Source organism: Aulostomus chinensis, chromosome 8 (assembly GCF_037954235.1).
Source record: "Aulostomus chinensis isolate RoL2024-O1b breed Wild chromosome 8, RoL_Achi_v1.0, whole genome shotgun sequence".
Lineage (NCBI taxonomy): Eukaryota > Metazoa > Chordata > Actinopteri > Syngnathiformes > Aulostomidae > Aulostomus > Aulostomus chinensis.
This window is the reverse complement of record NC_141327.1, coordinates 18,832,188-18,849,673: the sequence shown is the minus strand read 5'-3', so window position 1 is coordinate 18,849,673 and position 17,486 is coordinate 18,832,188. Positions and strand designations below refer to the sequence as shown.

General features: G+C 41.3%; 1 protein-coding gene across 6 annotated transcripts in view; it reads left to right on the top strand.

Annotated features, from left to right (window-relative positions):
• pds5a (PDS5 cohesin associated factor A) overlaps positions 1-17,459 on the top strand; it is a 31,183-nt gene extending 13,724 nt beyond the window's left edge. For 4 of the 6 annotated variants that reach the window (XM_086211473.1, XM_086211471.1, XM_086211472.1 and 1 more), the window contains exons 3-34: positions 3,172-3,375; positions 4,071-4,157; positions 4,288-4,385; positions 4,706-4,832; positions 5,023-5,103; positions 5,209-5,349; positions 6,797-6,912; positions 7,063-7,157; positions 7,243-7,388; positions 7,790-7,941; positions 8,134-8,247; positions 8,430-8,511; positions 8,620-8,668; positions 8,840-8,979; positions 9,823-9,938; positions 10,464-10,569; positions 10,762-10,922; positions 11,027-11,150; positions 11,345-11,503; positions 11,738-11,806; positions 12,711-12,847; positions 13,028-13,151; positions 13,413-13,617; positions 13,729-13,843; positions 14,013-14,145; positions 14,313-14,432; positions 15,072-15,134; positions 15,291-15,442; positions 15,519-15,606; positions 15,694-15,953; positions 16,146-16,458; positions 17,060-17,459. In XM_086211473.1, the coding sequence (XP_086067599.1) occupies positions 3,172-3,375; positions 4,071-4,157; positions 4,288-4,385; positions 4,706-4,832; positions 5,023-5,103; positions 5,209-5,349; positions 6,797-6,912; positions 7,063-7,157; positions 7,243-7,388; positions 7,790-7,941; positions 8,134-8,247; positions 8,430-8,511; positions 8,620-8,668; positions 8,840-8,979; positions 9,823-9,938; positions 10,464-10,569; positions 10,762-10,922; positions 11,027-11,150; positions 11,345-11,503; positions 11,738-11,806; positions 12,711-12,847; positions 13,028-13,151; positions 13,413-13,617; positions 13,729-13,843; positions 14,013-14,145; positions 14,313-14,432; positions 15,072-15,134; positions 15,291-15,442; positions 15,519-15,606; positions 15,694-15,953; positions 16,146-16,458; positions 17,060-17,092 (4,110 nt within the window). In that variant the 3' untranslated portion in view covers positions 17,093-17,459. Of the gene's footprint in view, positions 1-3,171; positions 3,376-4,070; positions 4,158-4,287; positions 4,386-4,705; positions 4,833-5,022; positions 5,104-5,208; positions 5,350-6,796; positions 6,913-7,062; positions 7,158-7,242; positions 7,389-7,789; positions 7,942-8,133; positions 8,248-8,429; positions 8,512-8,619; positions 8,669-8,839; positions 8,980-9,822; positions 9,939-10,463; positions 10,570-10,761; positions 10,923-11,026; positions 11,151-11,344; positions 11,504-11,737; positions 11,807-12,710; positions 12,848-13,027; positions 13,152-13,412; positions 13,618-13,728; positions 13,844-14,012; positions 14,146-14,312; positions 14,433-15,071; positions 15,135-15,290; positions 15,443-15,518; positions 15,607-15,693; positions 15,958-16,145; positions 16,459-17,059 lie in introns of those variants that run through there. The other 2 variants (XM_086211475.1, XM_086211476.1) reach the window with 2 other exon arrangements.
• Positions 17,460-17,486: the final 27 nt, after the last annotated feature.

The following is a 17,486-nucleotide window of genomic DNA, read 5'->3' as shown; positions in this document are numbered from 1 at the left end:
AAACTCTTGTCGCTCCAGTTAATGAGGTTGTATCAGATGTGCCTGCTTTTGCGTTGTAACTGTGGCTGAGTTTTAGTTAGATTTGGCTGAGACAACACAGCTGTACAGAATTTGCACCTGCAGCCACTGAAAACATTTGACACCTTTTCAGACAGATCTGTTCACATTAAGTATAAATAAATGTAGGGCCCACACATGTCTGAGAGTAGGATGCTTTCAGTGGTCTGACGGTGACAGTTTCACCAGAAAACTGCTCAGGGTTGGCGTGTGTTTCTGTGTCTGTGTGTGTAGGAGTGAGTGTGGTACTCTGCAGTCTGCTTGGCCTGTTTGCCCATCCCCCATTCATGCAGGCTGCCAGGCTGTTTCAGCTCTTCTCTCTCCAGCCCTTTTTACACAGCCTGTTTGAAGGCGGGAATTACAGGCTGATCGATGGCTGTTCAAAAAGGGACAGCGTCAGACTACATGCTGATGCCCTTGTGTTATGGAGGCCTCTTATCAGAGAATTATGCCAGCTTTGTGTTTGTCTGTTTGTTTTATCAAGACAATGTGACATTGGAGTCATTTTTATTTTATTGTATAATCTCCACACTGGAGAAGAAAGGCCCTAGTGCCTCTTCATAAGATTAATTTTTAAGAAAAAAAAACGGATCCAAAGTATTAAATATTCACCAACAGTAAATGGTTCGATAATGCTAATTTGTCATTTTCTCTGTCTGCCTTACTTATATCATTTTAGCCAATGATTTTATTTGGGTCTCTTATAAAGTGGTCTTGGCTTTGTTTTTCAGTAATAGACTAAAAAAATTTTCACGCCAATTCATCTCTTTGTTATGAAGTTTAACTCTGTTGACATGAAATGAAATCAGGCAAATAGGTTCTTCTGTCCTTGAATATTTTTTGTCTGTTTAAATATTTCAAAGTTGGATTGTGAGCCAGATGATTGTGTAATCTACTGTGTTAATCACTGTCTGTATCACTTACAGCTTGTTTTAAAAGCGTTGATCTAGTTAGAACAGTTAATGAATACTTAGTTTTGCACATTGGGCATTTCATGAAACAGGAAATCTCACTTGAGTAACTAATTTTGTTTTATTTAGCAGAAGGAAGCTTTCTATCGGTTTGTGGTTGATTCTGGTGGACTATTGATTTTCTGCATATAGGAAATGGCACAAAATAACTTGCCAATGCATGTTACCTCGGTTGTGCTTTCCTGGACTTGTTTGGATCACATTCATTTGGTACGGGGAGCTGCAGAAATTCTTGTAATCCAATAGTTAAAGTCGATTAAGCAGCAAAAGACATGCAATGACTTTAATATGCACACATTTCTTTTAAAAGGCTTATTAAAATGTTCACACTGATCTGCTTAAGTTATTGATAGGATATGAATTGATAGATCAGTCTTTGTGCTGGCTTTGGTTGATGCATTCTTATTGGTTGTATTGGGTTGTCTCATCACTTTTTGAAAGAACTAGCTGTGGTTTTTCTTAAATTTATGGGTATAACCTTAATCCAAAATTTGAATGTATAGGATGCCGCCTGTTGGTCACAGTTGTCACTGGTCAGCTGTCGAGTTGTGGGAGTTTTTCAGCAGTTGCTTGTTCAAAAGAAGCGCAAAGTGATGCGCTGCGAATCCAATGTGGCTGCCAAGTGATGACAAATGATCTTATTTGGCAGTTAAAGAACACTAAAATATGTTTCTTAACACACCTGAGATGAGAGGTAGGCAATCCAGTGACAGAACCTTGATTCATGTTTGATCAGTTGTGCATTGTTCCTGCAAGATGGATCATTTGACTGATGTTTCATAGACACTGTATGCATTGTGCGGCACAGCATACAGAATTTAATGGACCGAGATTGCATAGAAGAAGAGTGGAGACTGTGGCACTTTTTTTTTTGAGAACAGTGCTGCCATCATATGCACTCTCCGTAAAGAATGAATGAAACAAAGGCTGTATGGATGAAGAAGGGAATCTCCGGTGCTTTTCTGAGAGCAACACTGTCACCATGTTTAATTGAAGATGCCAGTGGAAATGGCACAGAATAACAAACTCAGCAGAGGTTGTTTTTTTTTTACCTTTCAAGAACTGAATCCCCCACTTTTTTTTTTTCTTAGTCAGAACCACTAAACATGACTGAAAGTCAGACCTACTTGGTCAAGATTAAAGTGTGAGATTAGAGAGATGAAACTATATTGAAGTACTGAAGTGAATCATGTCCTCCATTATCTTTAGGTTCGGTCTTTGTGAAGTGGCCCAACGAACTGCCATAATTATACACTAGAAGACTCTTATTATTGTGGCATTGACTCAAGTGACACTTCAACAACAGCAACCATAATATTACTAGGACCACTCAAAATGCAGATGAGTATTCAGTGCACAGGAGCGAGTCAAACAACACACAGTGCAGCCATTTAGTAGGTTTGACCTTGTGTTATTTTTGGTGGTGGTTTGTTTTTCTTGATCATCGTTTCCTGATGATAAACCAATACATTTTTTTCCTGCATGATAAATTCTCAAATTCATCATTATTATCGGAAAATCAGTACGCCAGTGTGCTAATATGTGTTAAAATTATGTCTGTATTCTGATATAAATAAATGGCCAATCTGTTGCACATTAGGGTTGAAGGCCAAATTGATAAATTACAGAAAACATGAATAATAATGACGTACCTTCATCCAGAAGGTGACCTAAGATTACCACAGAGCTAACTGTTGAGTGCACTGCTATCCTGAAGAATCTGAGTGAAACAAGTTGTTAGGGAGCTGCATAAGTCATCACTGGAGAAACTGTACTTGCTGTTGATGTTCACACTGCAACTCAAACATACTCAGTTGTATACAATTTACCCTCATTTTCAATATAGCTGATGCTGGTTCCCCTTTCATTTTTACAACTTCCTGTTGCAGCCACTCTGTAATATTCACTTTTACAAAATCTTTATATATCTGACACGCCTTAAATTTTGTGTGCTATGACATTTTGTTGTAATGGTGTGTGGATGAGCATGTTACAGTTGGCAGAAGGACTAGTTGTGGGCAACTAGCCAAGTTCAGTTAATTGATGCATACAGAGCTGTCAAACGCTGTTGTACAATTTCTAATTTTGGCCAGCACAAGATGCTTCCCATCTCATCTTCCTCTCTTGTTGCTGTGTTTAACAGATGGTGGTGAAGACTTACATGGACATGGATCAAGATTCTGAAGAGGAGAAGCAGCAGTATCTTGGCCTAGCGCTCCACCTTGCCTCAGAGTTCTTCCTCAGGAACCCCAATAAAGATGTGCGGCTACTCGTAGCCTGCTGTCTGGCTGACATCTTCAGGATCTATGCCCCTGAGGCCCCTTACACCTCCCACGACAAACTCAAGGTTAGCAGCTGACCCTGGACAACTGTTAGAAATCCCTGGTCTACTGACTCTGCTACCCCAAGTTAAATACATTCTCACTTTTACTAAATATGTGTTTGACCTTCATTTGCATGATGAAAAGTCACAATCTTTTCCTGAGCTGAACTTGTTTATATGAGCCAAACAGTATTCTGTTGTTTGGTTCACTAAAACTCCTATTTGTACTTTTGATGGGCAATTGAGTTTACTTAGAGGTTGGTACACAGGGCAGCATTGCTCAGTGGTAGAGTGGCCGTCTAGCAAACGAAGGGTCGCTGGTTCAATCCTCACTTCCCCTGGTGACCATGTTGAAGTATCCTTGAGCAAGATACTGAACCCCTAATTGCTCCTGTTGGCCCTGCTACGAACTGACAAACCGTCCAGGGTGAACCCCGCCTCTCGACTAATGTCAGCTGGGATAGGCTCCAGACCACCCCCCCACTCCGTCGCAACCTTTAACAGATAAGGAGTATAGAAAATGGATGGAAGGGGGCTGGTAAACAGCTATTCTACTATGCTACAAAATAAGGGTTTAAAACTAGACATATTTAAAGGGGAAGCAGGATTGTCTTGTGTGTCTCCTCATGTTGCTACATGATAAACTTTGCAGGTGAATATTAGCCAACAGCCACAGTGATCAGCACAGGTCTTGACTTTGGTGTTTGTCTTGTCTCCAGGACATCTTCCTCTTCATCACCAGACAGCTTAAAGGTCTTGAAGACACCAAGAGCCCACAGTTCAACAGATACTTCTATCTACTGGAGGTAAGGCTCCTGTCATCCATGAGTGGCCTGAAATGGAATATTATCCTGTCTTTTTTAGTACCAGTCCAACTGAAAGTACACTGTTAACTGATGATTAAGGCATATTTGTGGTTTTTGTGTGTTCCTCTAGAACCTAGCGTGGGTCAAGTCATACAACATATGCTTTGAGCTGGAGGATTGCAACGAGATCTTCATCCAGCTGTTCAAAACACTCTTCTCTGTCATCAAGTAAGACTTGTGTTGTCTTCAGCTGTATTGCAGAAATGGCCTTCTCATTGTTAAATTTGCACAGAATATTTTGAAATGTTACTGTTTTTGTAGCTTTTTAAATTCCACAAAATCCTGCGTCAAAATTTCCACAAAATCCTGCTTGGAGCCCTCGATTTTGCCAAAAATGTTGATAAGCTATTGTGTCATTTTGCCACGCCATTCTTGTGAACCAGTGTCTCATGAATACGTGCCTGGATTTCTTCAAATTTGTTGCAGATGTTAGCTTGGATTCAAAGATTAACTGATAGTGGTCGAAATGACACTGTTTCTCTTTGCAGCAACAGCCATAACCAGAAGGTGCAGATGCACATGATGGACCTGATGAGTTCTATCATCATGGAAGGAGACGGAGTCACACAGGAACTGCTGGATACCATCCTCATAAACCTCATCCCTGCACACAAGGCAAGATATACAGACAAATAATATCTGGGATTTTTTTCCATTTTGATCAGTGGAAATATGCTTGTTTCAGCAAACTCTTATTTCTCTGCATCGTCAAAGTCTTAAATTTCTGTTTTAGCAGTTGATGTTTAAACAGAATAAGCTCAGTTTTGACCGTGTTTTAAACAGCGTTTGCCTTTCTTTTGATCAGAATCTGAACAAGCAAGCGTACGATCTTGCCAAAACTCTGCTGAAGAGGACAGTCCAAACCATAGAGACGTGCATCGCAAATGTGAGTTGCTGCTGTTACTGTTCACTTTGTGGCAGTTGTTGTTTTTTTTTCTCATCCTAGGCTTCTGTCCACATAATCTCACTGAGTGTTTCTCTTCCTCTGCAGTTTTTTAATCAGGTTTTAGTGATGGGCAAGTCCTCAGTCAGTGATCTCTCAGAACACGTCTTTGACCTCATCCAGGAACTGTTTGCCATTGATCCTATGCTGCTTACCTCTGTCATGCCACAGCTTGAATTCAAACTTAAGGTGAACAGACACACACAAGCCTCAAGAAGGATAAAGAGGGCACCTCATCTCAGAGCACAAAATATCAGGCGTTTTTTGACACATTACTCGAACACTGACAAAGTGTTATCAATTATTTGTATTTTTTGCCGTAGTTTCATTTGATTAATTTGTATGTTGATATTGGTGGTTAATTAACCAACCAGTTTGCTTCATCTACCTGTAGTGTGGGGCAACACCAATCATCAGTTCTTGATGAGCAAATTAACCCATTAAAACTATAACATGAATACTGATGCGCTTTATAATTTAGCAATAAAAGCAACTGTCACATGACGGAATAGGTCATTGAAACTTTTACCAAAATTAATGCCACACCAAAACACCCAAAAAGCCACTAAACTGATGATGTTTTTGTATACTCTACCAGTCAAAAGTTTGGACGCACCTTCTCATTTAATGTTTTTTGTTTGTTTTCTGACTGTTTACATTGTAGATTCTCACTGAAGGCATCAAATCTATGAATTAACACAGATGGAATTATGTAGTCAACAAAAAAGTGTGAAATAACTCAAAACATGTTTTATATTTTAGATTCTTCAAAATAGCTACACTTCGCTTTGATTAATGCTTTGCACACTCTTGGCATTCACATGATGAGCTTCGTGAGGTTGTCACCTGAAATGATTTTCCAACAGTCTAATCTGAGGTGTTGTTAACTCGTGATTTCTGAGGCTGGTGGCTTGGATGAACTTATACTCAGCAGCAGAGCAGACTCTTGGTCTTCCTTTCCTGGGATGATCCTCATTTGAACCAGTTTCGTCAGAGCACTTGATGGTTTTTGTGACTTCACTTGAGGACACATTCAAAGTTTTTGCAATTTTCGGGACTGACTGACCTTCAGCTCTCTAAGTAACAACGGACTGTTGTTTCTCTTTACTTTGCTGATTGGTTCTTGCCATAATATGAACTCTAACTGTTGTCTAAAAGGGCTGTCCGCTGTGTACCAACCTGACTTCTGCACAACACAACTGATGGTCCCAACCTCATTAAGAAGGCCAGAAATTCCACTAATTAATCCTGAAGTGGAGTGAAAACCATTTCAGATGACGACATCATGAAGCTCATAGAGAGAAGGCCAAGGGTTTGCAGCGCCGTCAACAAAGCAAAGGGTGGCTACTTGGAGGAATTTAAAATATAAAACATATTTGCAGTTACTGAACAATTGTTCTTTGCTCCATGATTCCACATATCTTGCTTCATATATATGATGTCTTCAGTATGTATCTACAATGTATAAAGTAGTAAAAATAAAGACAAAACATTGAATGAGAAGGTTTGTCCAGACTTTTGACTGGTCATGTATACCACAGTCTCTTCACAAATATATTGTATGATTACTTTTGGATCTTTGATCCCTGAAATACAACCAGCATTCAGGGGTGTTTTTGTGTGATATTTTTTGCAGAGCAATGATGGGGAAGAGCGTCTAGCTGTTGTACGGTTGCTAGCTAAGTTGTTTGGGGCCAAAGACTCAGAGCTGGCCTCACAGAACAGACCGTTGTGGCAGTGCTTCTTAGGACGGTGAGTAACGTCGACACAATGCAGACTTAAATCACTTTTCCAGTCTTAATTTTACTCACAAACTTAAATTTGTTATCAAGTCATCTTATTCAAAATATGATTCAAAATTCATTTGAGTTCATTTTATGTGTAACTTGTTTTTTTTTCCAGATTCAATGACATCCATGTTCCAGTTAGGCTCGAGTGTGTAAAGTTCGCCAGCCACTGCCTCATGAACCATCCAGACCTGGCCAGAGACCTCACAGGTGTGCCTTCATTTTGACTATGTTCCTCTCCCTCTAGTGCAGTCAGTTCCTCACATGCACTCTAAAAATCTCTTTATTCCATCAGAGTATTTGAAGGTGCGTTCCCATGACCCAGAGGAAGCCATTCGTCATGATGTTATTGTCACCATCATCAATGCCGGGAAGAAGGACCTTAACCTGGTCAATGACCAGCTGTTGGGCTTCGTACGAGAGAGGACCTTGGACAAGAGGGTGAGAGAAATGTCATGGCACATCATCCCATCATTATTAGAAACATCTTTGGAACGTATCAAATTGCAGTATGGGTGTAGTAGAGCCTTAATCTATGGATTTGGCTTTCACATTTCAGCTCCTCTTGTCACTGTGGCATTTCACATATATCAGCATTTAAAAATCTATATCTGTAATTATATCAATATGTCACTTGAGTCTGACAATTGGCAGTTATTGTCAACATAAGAGAATATTTCAGTTTCATCTCCACCGCAATGACTTGCAGATTTTCCCAAAGCTTGAAAGTTCACAACAGTGCTAGAAAACAAGCAGCAGTCTGACCTTCCAGAACAGGAAGACACTCTATTTTCCTCATCTGAAAATTGCCCTATCCTGATCCATTTCTCCTTTCCTTACAGTGGCGCGTGCGTAAGGAGGCCATGATGGGTTTGGCTCAGCTTTATAAAAAATACTGTCTGCACCATGAGGCCGGGAAAGAGTCTGCCCTGAAGATCAGCTGGATCAAAGACAAGCTGCTGCACATCTACTATCAGAATAGCATTGATGACAAGTAAGAAATGCATCTGTGGATTAAATTGGCTAAGTTTCTCTTTTTTTTTTAACACCATTTGAGGATGATCCTTTTAACCGTATTAATAGTTGGTAGGAAGGAAGTGCTTCAGTGGAGCAGGCAAGATAAAATTATTACAAATAAATGTCAAGTTTACTTAATTTGCTGATCTTCTGTGCTTTTTTTCTGCAGGTTGTTAGTAGAAAAGATCTTTGCCCAGTACATGGTCCCTCACAGTCTTGACACAGAGGAAAAGATGAAGTGTCTTTATTACCTGTATGCCTGCCTGGACACCAACGCTGTCAAGTTAGTGAACCTGGACTGTTGACTAAATTGATTAACAGCGTATGACCCATTTGAACAAACTTAAATTGTTTAACCAGCATGCAGCTTTCAACACTGTTTGAAACAACACATCACAGCAGCACACTTAGTGTACAGATATAGTAACTGGTCAGAAAGTTGACTCTTCTTCTTCTTCCTCTTAGGGCTCTGAATGAGATGTGGAAGTGTCAGAACACTCTGAGAGGCCTGGTCAAAGAGCTCCTGGATCTGCACAAGCTGCCAGTGGTGTGTTCACCGAAAGGGACACAAACAAATCCCTTCCTACATTTTTCTTCAGTTGCTCAGAAGTTAATATTCCTACTTCTCAGTGACCCTGTTTCTGTCTCCCTTTAGTCTGAGGCCAATAACACAGCAATGTTCGGGAAGCTAATGAGTATTGCAAGTAAGTTGGGAACACACAAAAGTGGATACTTAACACTGCTATAACTTCTGTGTTTTTGATGATTTTTAGGGCCTGAGCCTGAAGGTACTTCTTTTGTTTTGTTTTTTTATACCCATGCAGTATTCTCCCTTTTAAACAACAAAATAAATTTCTCATTCCGTGTGTTTGCAGAGAACCTGCCAGATGCGGGAAAAGCTCAGGACTTCATGAAGAAGTTCAATCAGGTTCTTGGTGAGGATGAGAAGCTGCGAGCCCAACTGGAGATGCTCATTAGCCCAACTTGTTCCTGCAAACAGGCTGAGATCTGTGTGGTGAGAGATTACTCAACACTTGTCCTTGTGTCCATGCATCCTGGCCCATGTTTCCTGGCTTAAAATTGGTAGCATAATGTGTGAGAGCGCTGCCATCAAGCGGAAAAAGCGCTCCATCTTCAGAAATTGTATGATGAACCAACATGTACCCTGTTTTTTATGTTAATTTTATTGTTTTGTTTTTCACCGTGTGCATGAACCAAAGGATGCTTGCCTTCATAATTTTTATAAGCTTAAAAATAGGGATGTCCCACTTTTCCCTCTTTGTCATCTCTTGAGTGAGGAAGATGTGTGTATGATTCGGTCATTTGGAGACATCAACACAGTCAATTCATCCTAATACTCGGCAGCAACATTGGGGATTGATCTGTTCCCACCTATCTGTTGTGAAAGGCTCTATGATAAATATCGCATATAGTTTAGGATAAGTAGGTACAGCAAGAGCAGCTTCTCCTGCATTGTGTTTGTTACCAGGGTGACGAGATCCAACCCAAAACTACCAAACCACCAAAGCCTAGCTCTTGTGATTTCAGTAAGTAAAACGTGAACAAATAAGAACATGATAGATTTGTCAGAACAGGTTGCTGTGAGTTAGATGGAAAGTTGTTTTTGCCTGGGGCAGTTATTCATTTTATATGCAACCACATAAATAGTATCACGTTGTTCCTTACAACAGAACAATGCTGCATAACATGAAGACACACCTAATCTCTACTCCTCATGTATTTGAGGAGTGAGGAGTATGAAACTAAAAGCAGCTGAGCAAGTATAGAGGAGCTTTTTTTTGTTGTAGTAATCATAAATATTGGTGTTTAAACGTTTTACTCTTTCTCCTGTATGCAGAGGGAAATCACTCGGAAATTAACGTTCCCCAAACAACCCACCAACCCTTTCTTGGAGATGGTCAAGTTCCTGCTGGAGCGCATTGCCCCGGTCCACATCGACTCTGAAGCCATCAGGTCTGAACAGTTCCAGATTCTGCCAACGCACTATGTTTTAATTTATAAATTTCACAACAAACCCTTAAACATCAGCATGTGATAAATCAGATTAAATTAGATTAGAGTTGTTTTGAATTGAATTTAAAAGTATGAAATTAGATGGTAAATCAGTTCCAGCCGATGTGAATGTCATCCTGTACAGTAGTTTAAGACAGAGGCAGCAGTGGAACACACCAGCAGCATGTTCTCCACAATCCCTGATGTAGCTTCACATACTCCTTTGCTGCCATTGTGTAATACCACTAACAGGCTTTTCTCATTCAATGAGACACCTTGTGGTGGTGAAGTGTAACTGCGGGCCTCAGACAAGGCAAATGTTTAACCCTTTCTGCTTTATGGAAAAACACCATGAAAGAGGAAACGCAAGTGCCGAGTGACTCCTATTGCATAAGTTTGCCAATCAAGCGATGTTCTGTTGATGCTTCAGTGTGACAAATGACACACACAGGTTGTTTGAACCTTCAGTTACTTTTGTTCTTTTAGTGCTCTGGTGAAGCTGCTTAACAAGTCCATTGAGGGCACAGCAGATGATGATGAGGAGGGTGTAACTCCTGATACAGCCATCCGCTCAGGCCTGGAACTACTCAAGGTGCATAACATGGACCACAAAAAAATCATTTTCGTACTCTACGAAAGTAACCACAAGTGATTGAGATGTAGTAACTAGATGGACTCAAGCTCACAATGTTGTTGTCCCGTATTGAACATTTTTTTAGGACAAGTGAGTATTGAAAAATGAAAGTGTGGGATTGAAGTGTTTCTACTGTTTCCTTCTTTCCAGGTCCTGTCTTTCACTCACCCCACAGCCTTCCACTCAGCTGAGACCTACGAGTCGCTGCTCCAGTGTTTGAAGATGGAGGATGACAAGGTGGCTGAAGCAGCTATCCAGATATTCAGAAACACTGGACAGAAGATCGAGACAGAACTGCAGCAAATAAGATCGTAAGAGAGATTTTAAGAGATAAATGTTCTTTGTGGTCTAAATCTGCATTGAGATGAGACTTGAATGAGTTTGTGTCTAATATATTTTCTTACACATCCATCAGGACTCTCATTCCCATCTTGCATCAGAAAGCGAAGAGGGGGACACCTCACCAGGCCAAGCAGGCCGTCCACTGTATCCACGCCATCTTTAACAACAAGGAAGTGCAGCTGGCACAGATTTTTGAGGTAGGAAATAGTCGGCTTATTAAATTGTTAAGATGTCATCTTGCACTTCAGGTTTCCAGACGTACATTAATGTTGGAAGTTTATATTTGCATAAACTTAATTTTTCTGGTCCTCTCTTTTCTTTTCTTCTTCTGTGTCAACTTTTCTTGAACTGACTCCTTATTTTTTGATGTCTGTTTCTTCCTCACCCCCAGCCTCTGTCACGGAGTCTGAATGCAGATGTCCCTGAGCAGCTCATCACTCCTCTCGTGTCCCTGGGTCACATTTCCATGCTGGCTCCAGATCAGTTTGCCTCACCAATGAAGTCCATTGTGGCTAACTTCATTGTCAAGGACTTGCTTATGAATGACAGGGTATGTGGAGTTTATACTGGACACATGTATACCCAAATGCCAATCCTGTTAAGCTGTTGTCATGTTTTCACAACAGTTTATTTGAAATATGTGTATAAATTGCGTCATAGTATTATATTTTTTTGGTCAATGATAAACAGTATTGTAGAAATGATCAACTTCTATTGATCAGCTTCTACTGTTTGTGACCAAAAAAAGTCAGGAAGTAAATATAAAAAGCTTTTTTATCTGCAGTCAGTGGGAAACAAGAATGGGAAGCTGTGGACAACTGATGAAGAAGTTTCCCCTGAGGTTCTAGCAAAGGTAAGAGCCACACATCTCCCCTGTAGGACCTCTTTATTCAGGAGAGGAACAAGACATGGTCACTTGCCCACAGCTGCCAGGGGTTTCTACATGATCATATTCACTATCACGTCATCAGCCACCTCTCCCCTCTCACCAGTGAAACAGTAACATTTCATAGTGCACAAAATCCATCTAGACATGTATGGCTGTCACAGGAAATGACCATTTCAGATCATACATTTACTCAAATGAAGAAGCACCCTATCTTGTTGGACAAGTGACAAAAGTATGAAGAAAACACTGAGTTATACAAGAGGTACTTAAGATTGTGGAACAAGTAATCCAAAATGGAAGCCAGGGGAGTTTGGCATTAGCAACCACAAATGATCAGGGTCCAATTTAGGATGCGTTTCATAGGTAACTATGAAAGAGTGGCCGTTCTGACTTGATGCTGATTGGTCCCGACTGAACTCACAGTAATAAGTCAAATCGGTGTGTCAAAAATAATGACAAAACCAGACATAAAAGATGGGGACAATGGTTGTTTTGTTGCATTTTTGTGTAGTGTTACTTTGTTTTGGGGGGGGGGGGGGGGGGTCAGTGTGGAATTTATGTTGTGATTGAGACTGCTGTAAAGTTATTTCAAGAATTTGTGAGATCACAGTGGATAGAATGAGAACTTGAAGGGCGAACTAGGGATTGTTCTTTGAAATGTTTGCTGGTGTGGTGACTTCGCTCGATGAAAAGCATCTAATGACATGTATTACATATCTGATTTGGAGTAGTGTTTGTTGATATGTGTTTGCACTTTTTTTTTTAAAGGATAACGATTTAGGTATTTGTTGTCAAAATGGAAAGTGACAGTGAAAAGATTCAGGTGCCCCTTACTGCCTAACTATTCCTGCTCTAACTGGTCCCTCAGGTGCAGGCCATCAAGCTGCTTGTGCGTTGGTTACTAGGAATGAAGAACAACCAATCCAAGTCGGCAAACTCCACCCTCCGCTTGCTGTCAGCCATGCTAGTTAGTGAGGGAGATCTCACGGAGCAAAAGAAGATCAGGTACCACAAGGGTTGAAGGTCACTGAGTGGCGTCAGAGAAAGAACTGTTTACATGAGGGGAATGGAGGGAGACTGTAGAATGACTTGTTGGCATTACTACCACCAAATACATTTTAAACACAGGCTTTATCATATTTTTATTTTTCTAACCTTTTCAACCTTTTTTATTGTTTCTGCCAGTAAGTCCGACATGTCTCGTCTGAGGCTGGCCGCAGGTGGAGCCATCATGAAGTTGGCCCAGGAGCCCTGTTACCATGACATCATCACACCTGAGCAGTTCCAGCTGTGCGGCCTTGTTATCAACGTCAGTCTCACCCTTGTGTTTTGTTTTGGTTTTTTTTTACATGCCTTCTTCACACAGGACAGTCTGACTGTGGGGTGAGAGGGACACTGTCAATGGAGTGAACGGAGCTCTCATTAATGTCATGCATAACAGCTGTGCTTTGACAGCCATGTTCATTCACTAATTCCTCTATAAATAAAAGAAAGCATCCCCATTGGTATTGATCAGCTTCACACTCATTCAGTGACTTTTTTCCATTTATCTGTTTCTTCTTGTATACAGGATGAGTGCTACCAAGTACGTCAGATCTTCGCTCAGAAGTTGCACCTGGCTCTTGTCAAACTGCTGCTGCCACTGGAGTACCTGGCCGTCTTCGCTCTGTGCGCCAAGGACCCAGTGAAGGAGCGCCGTGCCCACGCCCGACAGTGCCTCCTCAAAAACATCTCCGTCCGCAGAGAGTACATCAAACAAAACCCACAAGCTCAGGGTAAGCGCTCGAAATATGGATAAAAATGTCACGTGCCTCACAATCACACATTTCTGCTGTTTTTTTAATTATAAATTATTCTATTCTCTCTCTCTATTCCTTTACCACCAGAAAAACTTGTCTCCCTCCTTCCTGAGTATGTTGTTCCCTTCATGATCCACCTACTGGCTCATGACCCAGACTTCACAAAACCACAGGAATATGAACAGCTAAAAGACATCAAAGAGTAAGCCTCAAATGGGTTTTATGAACTAAAGTAACATTAATTTAGATGATACAGCTGAGAATATGTTCACATTCTTATGGGAAAATTTTATACTCTTTAAGAAAACACACGGTGATAACTGCAGCTATGATGGGCAGCATGTTTATTGAGCCGATTTGTGTGGTGGTAGGTGCCTGTGGTTCATGCTGGAGGTGCTGATGACCAAGAATGAGAACAACAGTCACGCCTTTCTTAGGAAGATGGTCGAGAACATCAAACAGGCCAAGGATGCACAGTGTCCTGAAGACGCTAAGGCCAATGAGGTATACACGCATGTGCATACTCGGCACACCAAAAACTACCATCAAGTAACAAACCTGACAAAACCCAAACGCAACAAATAAATGGATATGACACGAAAAGTGCAACTGCAAATCATTAAATTGCTCTTGGGCACATTCTTGACAGTTTGTGTTTGATGTGGTTTCAGAAGCTGTATATCGTCTGTGACGTTGCTCTCTTTGTCATCGCCAACAAGAGCACCGCATGTCACCTGGACTCTCCAAAAGACCCCATTCTGCCCTCCAAGTTCTTTCTCATGCAGGACAAGGCAATACACTCTCACACACGCACACACATAGAATCCAGAAAATACATTTGCACTTCTCCAACAGAAATACATCGAACATTTCAGACATGACAAGATGCAGTAGTATGCAAAAGTATCTCAGGGTGAAGGATAAACGATTGCAGATGGTTTGTTGTCAGATTGATAAAAACTACTAATTAAATGCTAAAATGCTTTACTAAGAACACTTTGTGTGTCGTCAAAATATCAGGGCCGTCAGCTCAGGTGTGTTGTGCGTGTGGTAAATCCAGACATTGGTTCGCCAAGTGCTCATGTACATCATCTTCCATTGGTAAAATGAAAGTTAGCTTGATGTGTCTGTTGCATAATTTGTTTCTTTGTCCTTCTGTTGAGGAATTTTGGCAGCAGATCAGGAGAAACCTGTTTGTTGTGAAATCTCTTCCTGAAGCTGTTCGATAACCTAATATCTTGTAAAGATTTCAGTTGTTTCAATGAAACTCTGTTTCCTAGCAACCTCATCGTATATATAACTTATTGCTATTCCTGTGACTGGATTGGAGTTTAACTTCCTTGTAGTGTTGTTCCGTATCTGCTTAATGCAGTTGTTTGATCATGTGACAGACGACATGCCCACAAGTTTTTTGTAATTTTGTTCCATAGGAGTTCAAGAATGACAAGGAGTATCTGTCGGCAGAGATGAGGCAAATGCTGCTCACTGGAAAGGTAACTATGAAACACAACTTTAATAACTACAGGAAAGAGGATTATTCAGGTCTGGTTGTGCTGAGCAAGGGGGAGGGGTGGACAACCAAATGATACAGAAAAGCTGAAAAGATATGCTTATTTAACTCGCGCCCACCTCCCTCCTCTCCCCTCCAGCCCAAACCAGCTCCAGTGTTGGCAACTGTGAACAAACCTCTGACTGTACCAGGAAGGAGAATCTTAACCAAGACCACCACAGCTTCAGATGCAACCAGTAATACCAGCACCAACTCTTCACCACTGAGCTCCTCAACCATCAATAAGAACAGGTAGGTCAACTACACACACACACACACACACACACACAAGCTCAAAATCATGACGAGTGTTTCATCTGTCTTATAGTAACAGCATTGCAGTCACTGAGTCAACGGAGAGCCGAACACAGGAAAACAACGAGAACCCCGTCATCAAGAACGATGAGGTGAAGAAGGTGAGCTCAGATCAGACACTCAGATGTTGCCTGCAACTACACAACTTAAAACAGGGACATCCTGACCCTGTTTTCTTACATTCTCAGGATGAGGCGAGTCAGAACACAACCCCTGATGCAGGAAAAGATGCATCTCCCGTGAAACGGCGTGGCCGTCCACCCAAAACAGCTGCTGCTACTCCTGCAGTGGTGGAGAAAGAGGGCACAGCACCAACAGGAGGTGGAGCTGGCAGAGGCAGGAAGAGAGGAGCGGAGCCCAATTCCAACCCATCAGCAGAGTCAATCAGCATCAAGATGTCAAAACAGCAGAACGACGAAGGGACAAATAGACAGATTGACCTGCAGAGGTAAGAGTGGAGGAAGAGTCGGGGAAAGAGGAGAGCCTTCTCGAAGCAGATTAGCCACTTAGCGATGGGGACAAAATTGAGCAGACAATAGGAAAGGCTTCTAATTCTGTGTTCCCAGATTGTGTCTGATGAGTGGTCAGGGGTTGTACAGAAATCCTTTCATCATTCAGATGTCAACTCTTCTCTCTGCAGGCGGCCAATCATGAGCAAGGAGAAGCAAAAAGTGAGAAAGAGGAAAGCTGGAGAGGCAGTAGTGAGAGCGTTAGAAAAGGTTGCTCATCTTCTGAGCAGTGAGGGTGACATTGAGATAGAGTTTGAGTCCGGCCCTGAGGGTTTTATCTGTGACAGAAAAGAGAGAGAGAGACACTCCCCCACACAAGGACAGACCAGACAGACTACCTGGCCCAGCACACATAGGAAGGGAGATACCAAGTCTGCAAAGAGGGGAGATTTCACTACCGGCCAGGGAGAGTCCATCAGTTGGAACAAGCAAAGCAGAGTTGCAGTGAGTGTGGTTCAGTCCAGGATATTTACATTCTTTACATCTACAGGACTGTCAAGATCCTGCTTGTTATCTAGGATGATCAACCCTCTTAATAACAAAGCAGCCATGTTTGTTTTTTGGAGATTTCAAATGAATGTTTTTATTAACTTCTCTGGGAACTGGTAGCTGGCTGCATAACTTATTTTCTGTGGTCATTGAAAATCCAATGTGAAAATCCCACCGGCTTTTGGCCGAGGGAACCCGTGACAGTGCTAACGTTTATGGTGCAGCACTGTTTCCATCTCCTGTTAATCTCTTTTTTTTTTTAAAGGCACCTCAAGCTATGGAAAAAAACTGATTTGCCAAACTGAGGGTTTTTTTTTGTTCTAATTTTTCTATTTTTTTCCTAATGCAATACTTCCCAATGTGCATCCACATTGAATGGAAACATTTAATGTATAACTTGCCAATGAAAGAACAGCAGAGAGGGAAAGTACTGGAGCAGCTAAACAAGCACATCCAAGATTGTTTAAATGTGTGTTGTCCTGGGACGGACGACGTCTAAAGTCCTGCAGGTGATGAGAAGACGACGACTAACCTGTATCTCATCTTTGTCTCTCAGGTAAAGAGACCGCTGAAGGTGAAATCCCTGTAGAGAATGGGCCAGACTCTTCCTCAACCCCTCCCCAACCCTACGTACACGCTCCTCTGACTCTAAAGCTTTCCCGGACACATTATGGACCTTTCTTAAAACACAAAAATACACACACACACACAGACACACACAAACACACTCTCACACCACTGACATCCTAGAAGGTTTTAACACCTTGTAGTCATAATTTGAAGCTCATTGTATGTAGGTCTTACTTAAACATGTTATTTTTTTCCTTTGTGTTTGTTGCTCTTTGCTTCTTTTGTGGAGCCATTTTTAAGAAAAGAAAAAAAAAACAGGATGGACATTTTACAAAAGTTTTAATCTGGTTGATTGTTGCTTATTAAATTCCCTGGGAAAAATCCGACCGTACGTCTCCTGACCTCTTCCTCTA